Genomic DNA, 12,500 nt, shown 5'->3' on the forward strand with positions numbered 1-12,500 from the left:
TCTTTGGTTTTAGAATTGATAGTGACTTTGAAGTATCACTTCAACAAGTTTGCCATACATCACTAAGCATTATTTAAATGTTTTTTATTCTCAGAATCAAATTCCTTGTATTCCATTACCAAACAAAGACAAATTCAAAGACAAAATTACTCCATCCTAAAATCTGAGAAATTTTGAGAAATCTTCAAAAAATAACAATGAAGAAATGCTGTAATAATCAAATAGATTGTTTATGAAGCAGAAAATGGCACATTATGAAAAGAAGTGTAAAAATAGGGCAGCAAGATTTCAATACATCATCAAGGAATATCAATACTGCAAAATACCGAATTCTTTAAATGGCATTAATCATTATTTGTCTTTTTCATTCCTTTTTCTAGATTTTTTGGAAAATGTATTTTTCCTTTCTTCCAGTTTTAAATAATAAATAATATTATCTTTTTGCTGAGATATTTTTCTGTGGATTCTGTTTTCAAAAGTAAATTTAATTTGTTACTTTTTCACGCTCGTATGTCCATATTCACACACACATGCATACGCATATGCATGCACACATGCATACACATGTACACACATACATATGCATGCACATATACACAGACACGCACACACAAACATATATACACATACATGATATGTACATATATATGTGTGTGCGTATGTGTTTAGATATATGTAAGTATTTATCTGTGTGTGCATGTATATATATGTGTATGTATGCATGTATGTATGTATGTATGTATCTATCTATCTATCAATATGCGTGTGTGTGTGTGTGTATAAAAAGAAAGAAAGAAAGAAAGAAAGAAGGAGAGAGTGTATGTAAATTTGAATTTAATAATAGTTTTTCACTTTGAATTTATTTTCCATTTTTAATGAGTTTTGATATGTTTACTCTGTGAAAAAAAAACTTCAAATAATATTTAGTGAAATATTTATTTTTGAAATATAAATTTTAAATAGTGTTTTGTTTTGAGATGTGTTAATTCCATAATATTTAAGAAAGTATTTATTCAGCTAATATTTTAGATGATCTTTAGCGATGTATTTAGTTAGCCTGGATAAACTTGGAATAAGAATTTGGTGGTTTATTTACTCTGTAAATAGAAACTTTAAAACAATGTATAGCAAAGTATTTAATCTGTGAATTAAAGCTTTCAATAGTATTTAACTATGCATTTAGCCTGTGGATAAAAGCATTTAATAATATATAGCGATGTATTTAGTCAGTGGATAAAAATTTTTAATAATGTATAGCCATGTATTTAGTCTGTGGATAAAAAACTTTGAAAATAATGTTTAACGATGTATTTAGTCTGCCATTCTAAACTTTAAAATAACATGCAGTAATGTATTTATTCTGTGAATAAATATCATGAAAATGAATTTACTAATAATGGATTTTACATGTATTTGTATTCTTTGTGAAGTAATAATCTTGAGATGAAATCACACATCAATATATTTACAGTGATGTAAATCTCTGAAAGGAATCTATGGCAGTGACTTTACCAGACACCATTTTTGATGTTCCTATTGAAGATATTTTGTAAAGCTTTGTGGCCTAGTGGTTAGAGTGTTGCATAAATGAGCACCAGATCACGGTTTCAATTTCTAGACGGAGCAGTGCATTTTATAGTTCAGCAAAACACTGCATTTCACATTGCTTGGGTTCAATCCACATGATCAATCCTTCAATAGACTGGCATCCCTTTTAGAGGTAGCGTTGTGATCCCTTTCACATATGCACCATGGAAACTAGGGGACCAGCCCCATGAGCCAGAGAACTCAGGACATGGTGTTGTCCTTGATATTGTCATTTTAACTTTACAGAAACAAAGGAAAAAAAAAAATCCATGTGAATCTCATTTTCTCTTTTTCTGCTTTCAGCAAACATTTATTCACTGCGGGTCATCCTTAGTGTTGCCATGGTTGCAATTAATTCCAACATAACAGCAGACAATGAAACATCAGTAAGTTCCCCATATTTTTGGCATTTGATATTAATTTTGTTATCATTGTTGTTGTTGTTGCACTGTAGTCGGTTTAACCTCTCATGCATTCAGGGTCAATAAAATAAGTACCGGTTACACACTGGGGTCAATGTAATCAATTTGCCCTCTCTTCCAAAATTGCTGGCCTTGTGCCAAAATTTGAAACCATTATTATTATTATTATTATGAAAGGCAGTGAGCTGGCAGAAACATTAGCACGCCGGGCAAAATGCTTAGCGGTATTTCATCTGCCACTACGTTCTGAGTTCAAATTCCGTCAAGGTCGACTTTGCCTTTCATCCTTTCAGGGTAGATTAAATAAGTACCAGTTATGCACTGGGGTTGATATAATCAATTTAATCCCATTGTCTGTCCTTGTTTGTCCACTCTATGTTTAGCCCCTTGAGGGCAATAAAGAAATAAGAAACGTTAGCAAACCGGGCGAAATACTTAGCAGTCTTTCGTCTGTCTTTACGTTCAGAGTTCAAATTCTGCCAAGGTCGACTTTGCCTTTCATTCTTTCAGAGTCAATAACTAAAGTACCAGCTGCATACTGGGGTTGATGTAATTGACTTACCCACTTCCTCAAAATTGCTGGTTGCATGCCAAAAATTTGAAACTATTATTATTATTATTTTCGTTTGGTTCAGGTTTGGTCTTATTCTTGGTTGGATTGATGTGGGTAGTGGGTTACTACCTGTAACCTTAGATATCTGCAAGTTTTCAACAGCTTTCAAGTGTTTAGAACCCTCCTGTTAATCCCAGCTGTAATATTATAGTTAGCTGCTGCAAGGGTACAGGCGATATTTGAAAGACACCCTGCTGTACCCCTACTTGTACACTAAATCCATTACTTTACTCATAGCCAACTCTCATCCGGCTGATAGCACTGCTATACATGGCTTGCACTGCTCTAACAAGCCATTCCCTTTCTTTTCACTTCCTTAGAGACCACCAGATAATAAAGCAAAGGCCTCTGTCAAAACTTTCTCTTGGTCAATGAAAGTCAAGTACACTGCTATACTTTAAACAAAATACTTCTCTTGCAGATGTCTCACTAGGAAGATTGCATCTCTGGTACGTTTCCCAGGCACAATCCCAAACTGCATCTCATCTAGTTTAATTCTGTTCCTAATCAATTGAGTCATAACTCTTTCTCTCTGTAACTTTCAAGACTTGGTCCAGCAGTTTGATATCTCTGTAGTTGTTTCTATTTAAGGCATCGCCATTACCCCTGCAGCAGCTAATTATAATATTACAACACCAGTCATTGGAAATGATGATGTCTCCCTGGATCACCTGATTAATTACACAACTGACAAGGCCGTATTCTACTCCTCCAAACACCTTAGGCATTTCAGCAACGAAACCTGATGGTCCGGGAACTCTTCCTATCTTCTTCACTTTAATTGCCTTATCTATTATTCTGCTGTCAACTCTGATGGCTGGTCCCTTGGTTGGTGTTTATATTCGAAAGATTCTCCTTCTTCCTTGCATTTTCCACATTTAGCAATCTTTCGTAGTGGCACTTCACTTCCATGCATCTTTCTTCTCTGAATCACTAAATGCAAGCATACCATTATCCATTTGCACACATTTCTCACCCACCACATCTCTATTCTCCCTCATACACACACACACACACACACACACACACACACATGTATATATTATGTGTATTGTAGCATGTGTGTGCATGTGTGTGTGTGTGTTCATTGCCTCTATCATTACACCAACAGATTGTCATTGAAAAGCTACAGCTAAATCTCCACTTTACTGGGTTGGCCTGGAAACGTGTATAGATTAATGATATTCGTTGTTATGGACAGTGTGTGTGTGTGTGTGCGTATGCATGTGTGTGTGGATGTATGCGTGTGTGTGTGTGTGTGCATGTGTGTGTGTGCGTGTGCGTGCATGTGTGTCTCACACTAGCAAAACAGAGATACACAGACTGGAAAGAAGCCATATGAGTTTTATGGCATTCATGTCAGCTACAGTTAGGTGGATACACAGATAGATCAGTAAAGAGATCGAGTGATAAATATTAATAGAATATAAGCATACATACGCATATGATACATGTTTACATATGCATATATATCTATATAAATAAATAAGTAAATAAATATATATATATATATCTATAAATATATATATATATATATATATATATATATATATATATATATATATATACAGGGTGCGTAAGATATTTGAGGACAGATTTATGTTTATAAAAAAACATAATAACAGATAATAACTTTATTTATCAAAAAATGCTATGAGGATAAAAATAGACCTTCTTTTCTATAATGTTATTCAATAAAGTCACCTTCAGCTTCAACAACTGCTTCTGTATGAGATCTAAATCACCTACATGCTCGAATCAAGTGGTCCTGGTTCACTTTGGATATTACTCTGACTATGGCAGCTTTCATAGAATCTTTGGTGTTGTGGATGTGTTCATTGACCTCTCTCTCAACAACACTCCACGTGTAATAGTCCAATGGATTGAGATCTGGGGAATTAGGAGGCCAAATGTTAGGGGTTATGTGATCATGAAAATTTTCAGCCATCCACTCTTGTGTGATAGTGCAGGGTCTTACTGAAACACATATGACCTTCCATTGCATGCACTGTCTATCCAGGGCTCAGCAATTGTTTCCAGGACCTCAATGTAGGCGGCAGAGTTAACCCTTAGGCCATGTGGAAAGATGTAGGGAGGCATCACATGTCCTTCATTGCTGACAACCCCTGAAACCATGACAGTTGCAGGAAATTTTGTATGCATAACACTGGAAACTTCAGAAGGGTCTACACATAACCATCTGTCATTTCTTCTGTTAACTTTTTGATCTTGGTCGAAGTTTTTCTCGTTTGAGAAAAACCAAATCAAATCTTCTGCTGGATTTTTCAGTTTGTTTAAGAGCCTTTTAGATCTGATGTAGTGATTTTCTTTTGCTTTCTCTGACAAATTGAGCTTTCCTTATCGTATAAGACTTGTATCTAATGTCTCTGTGGATGACATTTCTGACTGTTCTTTCTGACACAGGAAGATCTTTTGCAATTAACCTCATGGATTTTCTGGGATTGTAATCAATGGTCTGTTGAACTTGCTGGATAAATTCAGGTGTTCTGATGATTTCAGAGCATTTAGAATGCTTTTTATGCTTTGATACTGGTGATACGTTTCCATCTTCAGTCTCTAACTCCTTACAAACTTTGTAGACGAAAGATCTGGCAACTTTTAAAAATAGAGATGTTTCTAAATCGTTCTGCCCAGCCTTTATAACCACAATAATAGCATGCATGTATATATGTATGTATGAGTGGATGTATGTATGTATGTGTGCATGTATGTATGTATGCATGCATGTATGTATGTATGGATGTATGTATGTATGTGTGCATGTGTGTATGTATGTATGTGTGTGTGTGTGTATGTATGTATGTATATATCTATCACACTCTCTCTCTCTCTCTCTCTCTCTCTGTATATTTGTGTATTGTCTGTGTATTTATGTGTATATTTTTATCTACCTGTCTATTTATCTCTACCTCCTCCTCTCTGTATATATATTTGTGTGTTTGAGTGTGTGTGTGTGTGTATGTATGTGTGCGTGTGCATGTGCGTGAGTGTTTAGATATGTGTATATATATATATATATATATATATATATATATACGTATGTATTTGCTTAGATATAAAAGGAAAAGAAAATACTTAATACATGAATAAAAGAATAATAAATGCTATTGAGTTTGTTCATTTATATCTCCAAAATAAAATTAGTTCAGATTTTCTATTGAGTATAACACCATTAAGGAATAAGGCTGCACATTTTCCAGAAATGCATGAAGGATGAAAGTTAGAGATGTGGTTCTAGGCACCGGCATATTTCGAAATTTCCTGTTTGATATCAAAATTTGTATAGTTATTTTTGTAAATCCCAAATGTATTTCGATGAAGTAATGTCTGCATGCTTGACTGCATTTCTGAAGGTATGTGTGTATTAGTTATTTCACACTTTGAATGGATTTATTGTTAAGCCAAATATATATTTTAATAATTATTTCTATTTACAAGTGACACTTTTGTACAGCAAACAATAGAGCTTGTCAAACATTTACCTTTTAATGGACATTAAAGCAGGGTTTATACAATTACTTGACTGAAAATTGGATTTATTCAGAATAGATGAAGGTGTGAGTTTTCTACTGTTGATTGGTAAAACAGGGAGTGGAGGACTAGCTGACTTTTATGTTATTAGCATTGAATATTCAACAGTATTTCTCATGTTTCCGGAAGTTTATATGTAAAAGGTATAAGACTTTCTAGTAAAACATGTACTAAATTCAAGGTTATAAAATGTATTGTACATAAGTATAATGTGTTTAGAATTTTTCATCAAAGAGTATTATTCGAATTATTTCTAATATTTTGCAATGTTTCATCAGGACCTAAGTTATATGTATGGAAATGTATGCTGTTTGATTATAAGCATCTACCTGATGCACTGAAAGGTGAAACTAGGAGCTGTTTTCAAGAAGTTCCATCCCCTGTAAGATACATATGTATGTATGTATATATGTATGTATGTATATTAGTAGAATAGGCACAGGAGTGGGTGTGTGGTAAGAAGCTTGCTTCTTAACCTCGTGATTCTGGGTTCAGTCCCACTGCGTGCTGCGTGGCACCTTGGGCAAGTGTCTTCTACTATAGCCTCAGACCGACCAAAGCCTTGTGAATGGATTTGGTAGTGGGAAACTAAAAGAAGCCCATCATATATATATATATATATATATATATATATATATATATATATGTATATATATGCATATGTGTATATATATATATAAATATATATATATATATATATATATATATATATATATATATATATATATATATATATATATATATATATATATATATATATATATATATATGTATGTATTTGTGTGTCTGTGTTTGTCTGCCCACCATCACTTGACAACCAATGTTGGTGTGTTTACATCCCCATAACTTAGCAGTTTGGCAAAAGAGACTGATAGAATGAGTACTAGGCTGTAAAAACAATAAGCACCAGGATCAATTCATTCGACTAAAAATTCTCCAAGGCAATGTTGTAGCATGGCTACAGACCAATGCCTGAAACGAGTAAAAGAGTAAAGATGAAAGATGTGTGCACACATCTATACATACCTATATACATAGTCACACCTGTGTACAGACACACAAGCATAATGACTGTGTGTGTGTGTGTGTGTGTGTGTGTGTGTGTGTGTGTGTGTGTGTGTGTGTGTGTGTGTGTGCATAGCTGAATTCTGTTTAACAACTTGGCAAATGACATCACTATCATGTTAGATAAGGAGTCAAACACACAGACACAGCGAAACATTTACGCTCAATAGAGGACTGCAAGCGTCTCTCCTCTTTCTTCTTCCTTATCTCTCTCTTTTTCTTTTCTCTCTCCCTCTCTCCCTCTCTCCCTCTCTCCCTCTCTCCCCCTCTCTCTCTCTCGCTCACTCGCTCTCTTTAGATTATTATGATAATTTATGCAAGCACTCATCTACGCTCACTCACTCGTATATATACTCATCATATACACTCGTTCCGGTAGACGGATGTAGACACACATTGAGACTTCCACACAGAAATCACACTCTGAGAAATACACAGACTCACACACATACAAATGTTAGATCAAACACACACACACACACACACACACATGAGGAGCTGCTGTGATGTTCCTGGCTTCAGGTAAAAGAAAATACAGGAGGGTCAATTAATTATGATTTTACTCAACATATTCCCCTTCTCAGATTCACACACTTACTGCCGCGGTCCTTCAGTTTTTCTAAGCCCTGCAAAAGAACTCAGAAGGTTGGGCCTCCAACCAGGCCTTTCATGATACCCTAAAAGTCAGGAACTTTTCAGTACCCTTTCATATATATATCCTCATCATCATTATCGTTTAACGTCCGCTTTCCATGCTAGAATGGATTGGCCGGTTCGACTGGAGTCTGGGAAGCCAGGAGGCTGCAACAAGCTCCAATATGAACTGGGAGTGTTTCTACAGCTGGACGCCCTTCCTAACGCCAACCACTCTGAGAGTGTTGTAAGTGCTTTTTTACGTGCCACCGACACAGGGGTCACAGGAGGCTGACAACGACCATGTTCGGATGGTGCTTTTTACATGCCACCAGCATGGAAGCCAGTGAAGGTGGTGCTCGCATCGGCCATGTTCGGATGATGCTTTTTACATGCCACTGGCACAGGGATCACAACTACAATTTCCATTTGATTTTCATTTTGATGTTGATATACTTGACTCAATAGGTCTCCTCAAGCACAGCATGTCGCCCTACGATCCAAGGTACCTTTGAGTGGGCTGGGGCTGGTTATGCGACACTGATGTAGGTTACAGAGAGGCAGAAACAGGTGTCTTGCTGTAGAGGAGGTACAAGGTTACCCACCTGGGGAGAGAGAGAGAGAGAGAGGTCAAGAATGAAGATAGAAACAGGTGTGCTGCCACAAAAGTAATACATGGTTACCCAACCGGAGGAAGTTCAGGAGAAAGAGAGAGAGAGAGAGAGTGGAAGACATCAGGATGGAGATGGTGGTAAAGTGCTGGGATCAGAATATAAATGGGATGGTGAAGTAAAGGAAGAGAGAGAGAGAGATGTAAATGGGGGCAAGTGCCAGGGCATACTCTTGAGGTTCAAATGCCATAATATAAGGAGCAGGATATTGTGAAGGGAATGTGATTAAAGATTTGGAGGTGGGGAGTGAGTGGCGAAAATGTGGGTATATACAGAGTCAGTGGGGAGTGGGGTGTCGGTGCTACTGGATTAAGGTCAGTTCTTAGAGTGGTTGATTGGCTGAATCTTCAGTGTCATTCAAGTGATGATGATGATGTCAGAAATGATTGAAGGTATTTTTTATTTGTCAAAGATATGTCACAAGCAGACAAATTCATACCTGTTTGGAAACTATCCAATCAAATTACATATCTCTTTGAGAATGGAAATTATTCTCTGGTGCTCATCATACTTTGGAATTCAAACTTTTACATTTGGATTTGTGATGCATGGCTTATGATATGTAGCTGGCTTGATGCTCAGCACTGAGATACCAGTCCATTGTGAAAGTTGAATTACACCTCAGATTTCCTATTCAAGGTTTATTCTTAGCTGTTTCAATATCTGAGACTTTACAGACAGGTAAAGTATTATAGTTAAAATATGTTAAAATATATATTAAAACATATATTAAAATATATCTTAAAATATATGTTAAAATATAGCTCAACCAGTGATTTTTTCTTGGTTTCTAAACTTCCAGATATATTGAGAGAGGGAAGTAGAGATTTCTCTGTTTTCAGACCTAAAGGAATGCAAGTGTTGATATAAAAAAAATTTCCACAGAATGTTCCAAGTACTCTTTTCATTTCCTGCATTCATAAATGTAAATGCTAGCATGAATCAATACTTCTAAATAAATATGTATATCAATTGAATTTAAGTTTCATGATTTTTTTTTCTCAGAATTTTTTGTAAATCCTAATAAATTTTTAATGCTGTTTCAAACAATAAAGTTCCAGGAATATTTTCAGAATTTCTCAGTCTAATCGTCTGGATGAAGTATTGGTTTAGTGGTAGTTGCTACTGTTATTTTTATGAAGTGAAAAATCATGGAAGCCATGTTATCTATTTTATTAATAATGATGATTCATTGCTGGATTCAGAATATTTTATTTGTTGGATGTTGAGGATCCAGTTTATTGCTAGTCTTAAGTCTGTTTCCTGAAACTTAGAGAAGCAACAGACTAAATCCATTATTCTAAATACATATTCATCAAGCTATCTTTCTCTATTTTCTTCCATTTTTTCATTCTTCCTTTCTTTCTTTCTTTTTCATTCTTTCTTTCTTTCTTGTTTGCTTTCTTGCTTTCTTTCGTACCTTCTTACTTTCCTTCTTTTTCCCTTCTTTCTTTCTTTTGTATTTCTTTCATATTTCCTTCTCTCTCTCTCTCTCTCTCTCTCTCTCTCTCTCTCTCTCTTGCTCTTTTTCTTTATCTCTATTTTTTTCTCTGTGTCCTCTCTCTTTCTCTTTCCCTCTCTCTCTCTATCCTCTTTCCACATGCACACACACACACACATACACATACACGCATAATGGAATTTTCCAAGGAAATTTTCCACAGTTGAATGCCCTCCCTGTTGCCAAACCTCACATGTTTCCAAGTAACGTAATGATTCTCCATGGCTAGACATGTCTCTGCAGAATACTGGAAAAGAACTACACTGCTTATATGACAGTGGCACTCATTTACAACCATCACACACAAGGTCAAGACAAGGAGACACAAGCACACACATCTACACGCACACACACACACACATCTACACACACTCACATATATGTATACAACAGGCTTCTTTCAGTTTCTGCCTACCAGATCCACTGACACAGCTTTTGTTAGTCTGGTGGAGATATATAGATATACATACATATGTATGTATCATATATATATATATATATATATATATATATATATATATATATATATATATATATATATATATATATATATATATATATATATATATATATATGTATATATATGATACATACATGCAAATATATTGCATATTTGTATATTAGTTTACACAGTTTCAATTTGTCATTTCCCTTGCAAAACCAATTTACCATGTATATATATATATCATCATCATCATCATCATCATCGTTTAACGTCCGCTTTCCATGCTAGCATGGGTTGGACGATTTGACTGAGGACTGGTGAAACCGGATGGCAACACCAGGCTCCAGTCTGATTTGGCAGAGTTTCTACAGCTGGATGCCCTTCCTAACGCCAACCACTCAGAGAGTGTAGTGGGTGCTTTTACGTGTCACCCGCACGAAAACGGCCACGCTCGAAATGGTGTCTTTTATGTGCCACCCGCACAAGAGCCAGTCCAGGGGCACTGGCAACGATCTCGCTCAAAAATCCTACGGGAGCCAGTCAGGCGGTACACACACACACACACATACACACATGTATACACACACACACACGTAGGTAGATAGATAGATACATACATACATACATACATACATATATGCATACATACATACATACATACATAGATAGATAGGTAGATAGAAAGATAGATGGATGGATGGATAGATGGATGGATGGATAGATAGATAGGCAAATAGACAAGCAGATAGAGGGAAAGAGAGATAGAGATAAATGCATGTGTGTCATATGCAAACATAGAAATAAGTCATACATCACCGTGTCACAAGCATGCACAAGATACATACATGTATACACGTACACATGTACACACACACACACACACACACACACTCATACAGTCACATGCTCACATGTATAATAATGTTACACACATATACACACACATGTACAATCAATAAACAGTTTCTGTATTCAGAGATCGGTTGCTAGGTAACGGAAATTGATGTTGAATAGCGGTGGTGGTGGTGGTGGTGGTGGTGGTGGTGGTGGTAGTGGCGGTGGTGGTGGTCTTGGTTGTGGTGGTGGTGGTGGTGGTGTTAGTGGTTGTGGTGGTGGTGGTGGTGGTGGTGGTGGTGGTCTTGGTTGTGGTGGTGGTGGTGGTGGTGTGGTTGTGGTGGTGGTGGTCTTGGTTGTGGTGGTGGTGGTGGTGGTGGTCTTGGTGTTATATAGTATAAAAGTAGTCTGTTGGTGTTGTTATTTAACCCTAGGTCAGGCCTGAATAAGCCAACTTAATGATCAATGGCAATCCATCCATCACCAATCACTCGGTCATGATTTCATGAACAGCACACCTAAGACTACACTATACAATGTGTCCTTCCACTGTTCTAAGACATTAACATGTAATTAGAGGAAAACTTGGCTGCTATTTCTAGTAGACTGCATGACCACATAGGGGCACCTGTTGATGACAATTGACAGAGCGGAGCAATGGGGCTGTTGTTGTTGTTGTTGTTGCTGTTGTTGTTGTTGAAATTGTTGCTGTTGTAGTTTAGCCCTTAGTCAGACTCAGGTAAGCCTGGATCAAAGTGCTTCCAGCCATGACCCTCCCATATTTTTTATTACATACAGTGAACCCATAGCTACATTAACATAAGCATCCTTTGTCTAAGACATTGCATGTAATTCGAGGGGTGTTTCACTGCTATTTCTATCAGGTAGGATGATGTGAAGGCTCGTAGTGGTTGATGTTGTAGAGGTGGCAGTGTGTAGTGGTAATTCCATATTCCATATTGTGGGTGGGGTTCATGACAATGGGGTAGCACTGGTGGTGGAAGTGGTGGTGGTGGCAGTGGTAGTGGTGGTGGTGGTGGCAGTGGTGGCAGTGGTGGTGGTGGTGGTGTCATGGGTCGTGGTGGTGGTAGCAGTGATGGTGATGTTGGTGGTGGTGATGTTGGTGATAGTGTTGATGGTGGCAGTGGCAGTGATCGTGGTGGTGATGGTGGTGGTG

At 36.7% G+C, this 12,500-nt stretch overlaps 1 protein-coding gene across 2 annotated transcripts in view; it reads left to right on the forward strand.

Annotated features, from left to right (window-relative positions):
- Positions 1-12,500, forward strand: part of LOC106870076 (sialin) — a 163,076-nt gene that overhangs the window by 92,230 nt on the left and 58,346 nt on the right. For both annotated transcript variants that reach the window (XM_089338506.1, XM_089338505.1), the window contains exon 4: positions 1,891-1,973. In XM_089338506.1, the coding sequence (XP_089194632.1) occupies positions 1,891-1,973 (83 nt within the window). The remainder of the gene's footprint in view (positions 1-1,890; positions 1,974-12,500) is intronic.

Source organism: Octopus bimaculoides, chromosome 20, assembly GCF_046866305.1.
Source record: "Octopus bimaculoides isolate indiv1 chromosome 20, ASM4686630v1, whole genome shotgun sequence".
Classification (NCBI taxonomy): Eukaryota; Metazoa; Mollusca; class Cephalopoda; order Octopoda; family Octopodidae; genus Octopus; species Octopus bimaculoides.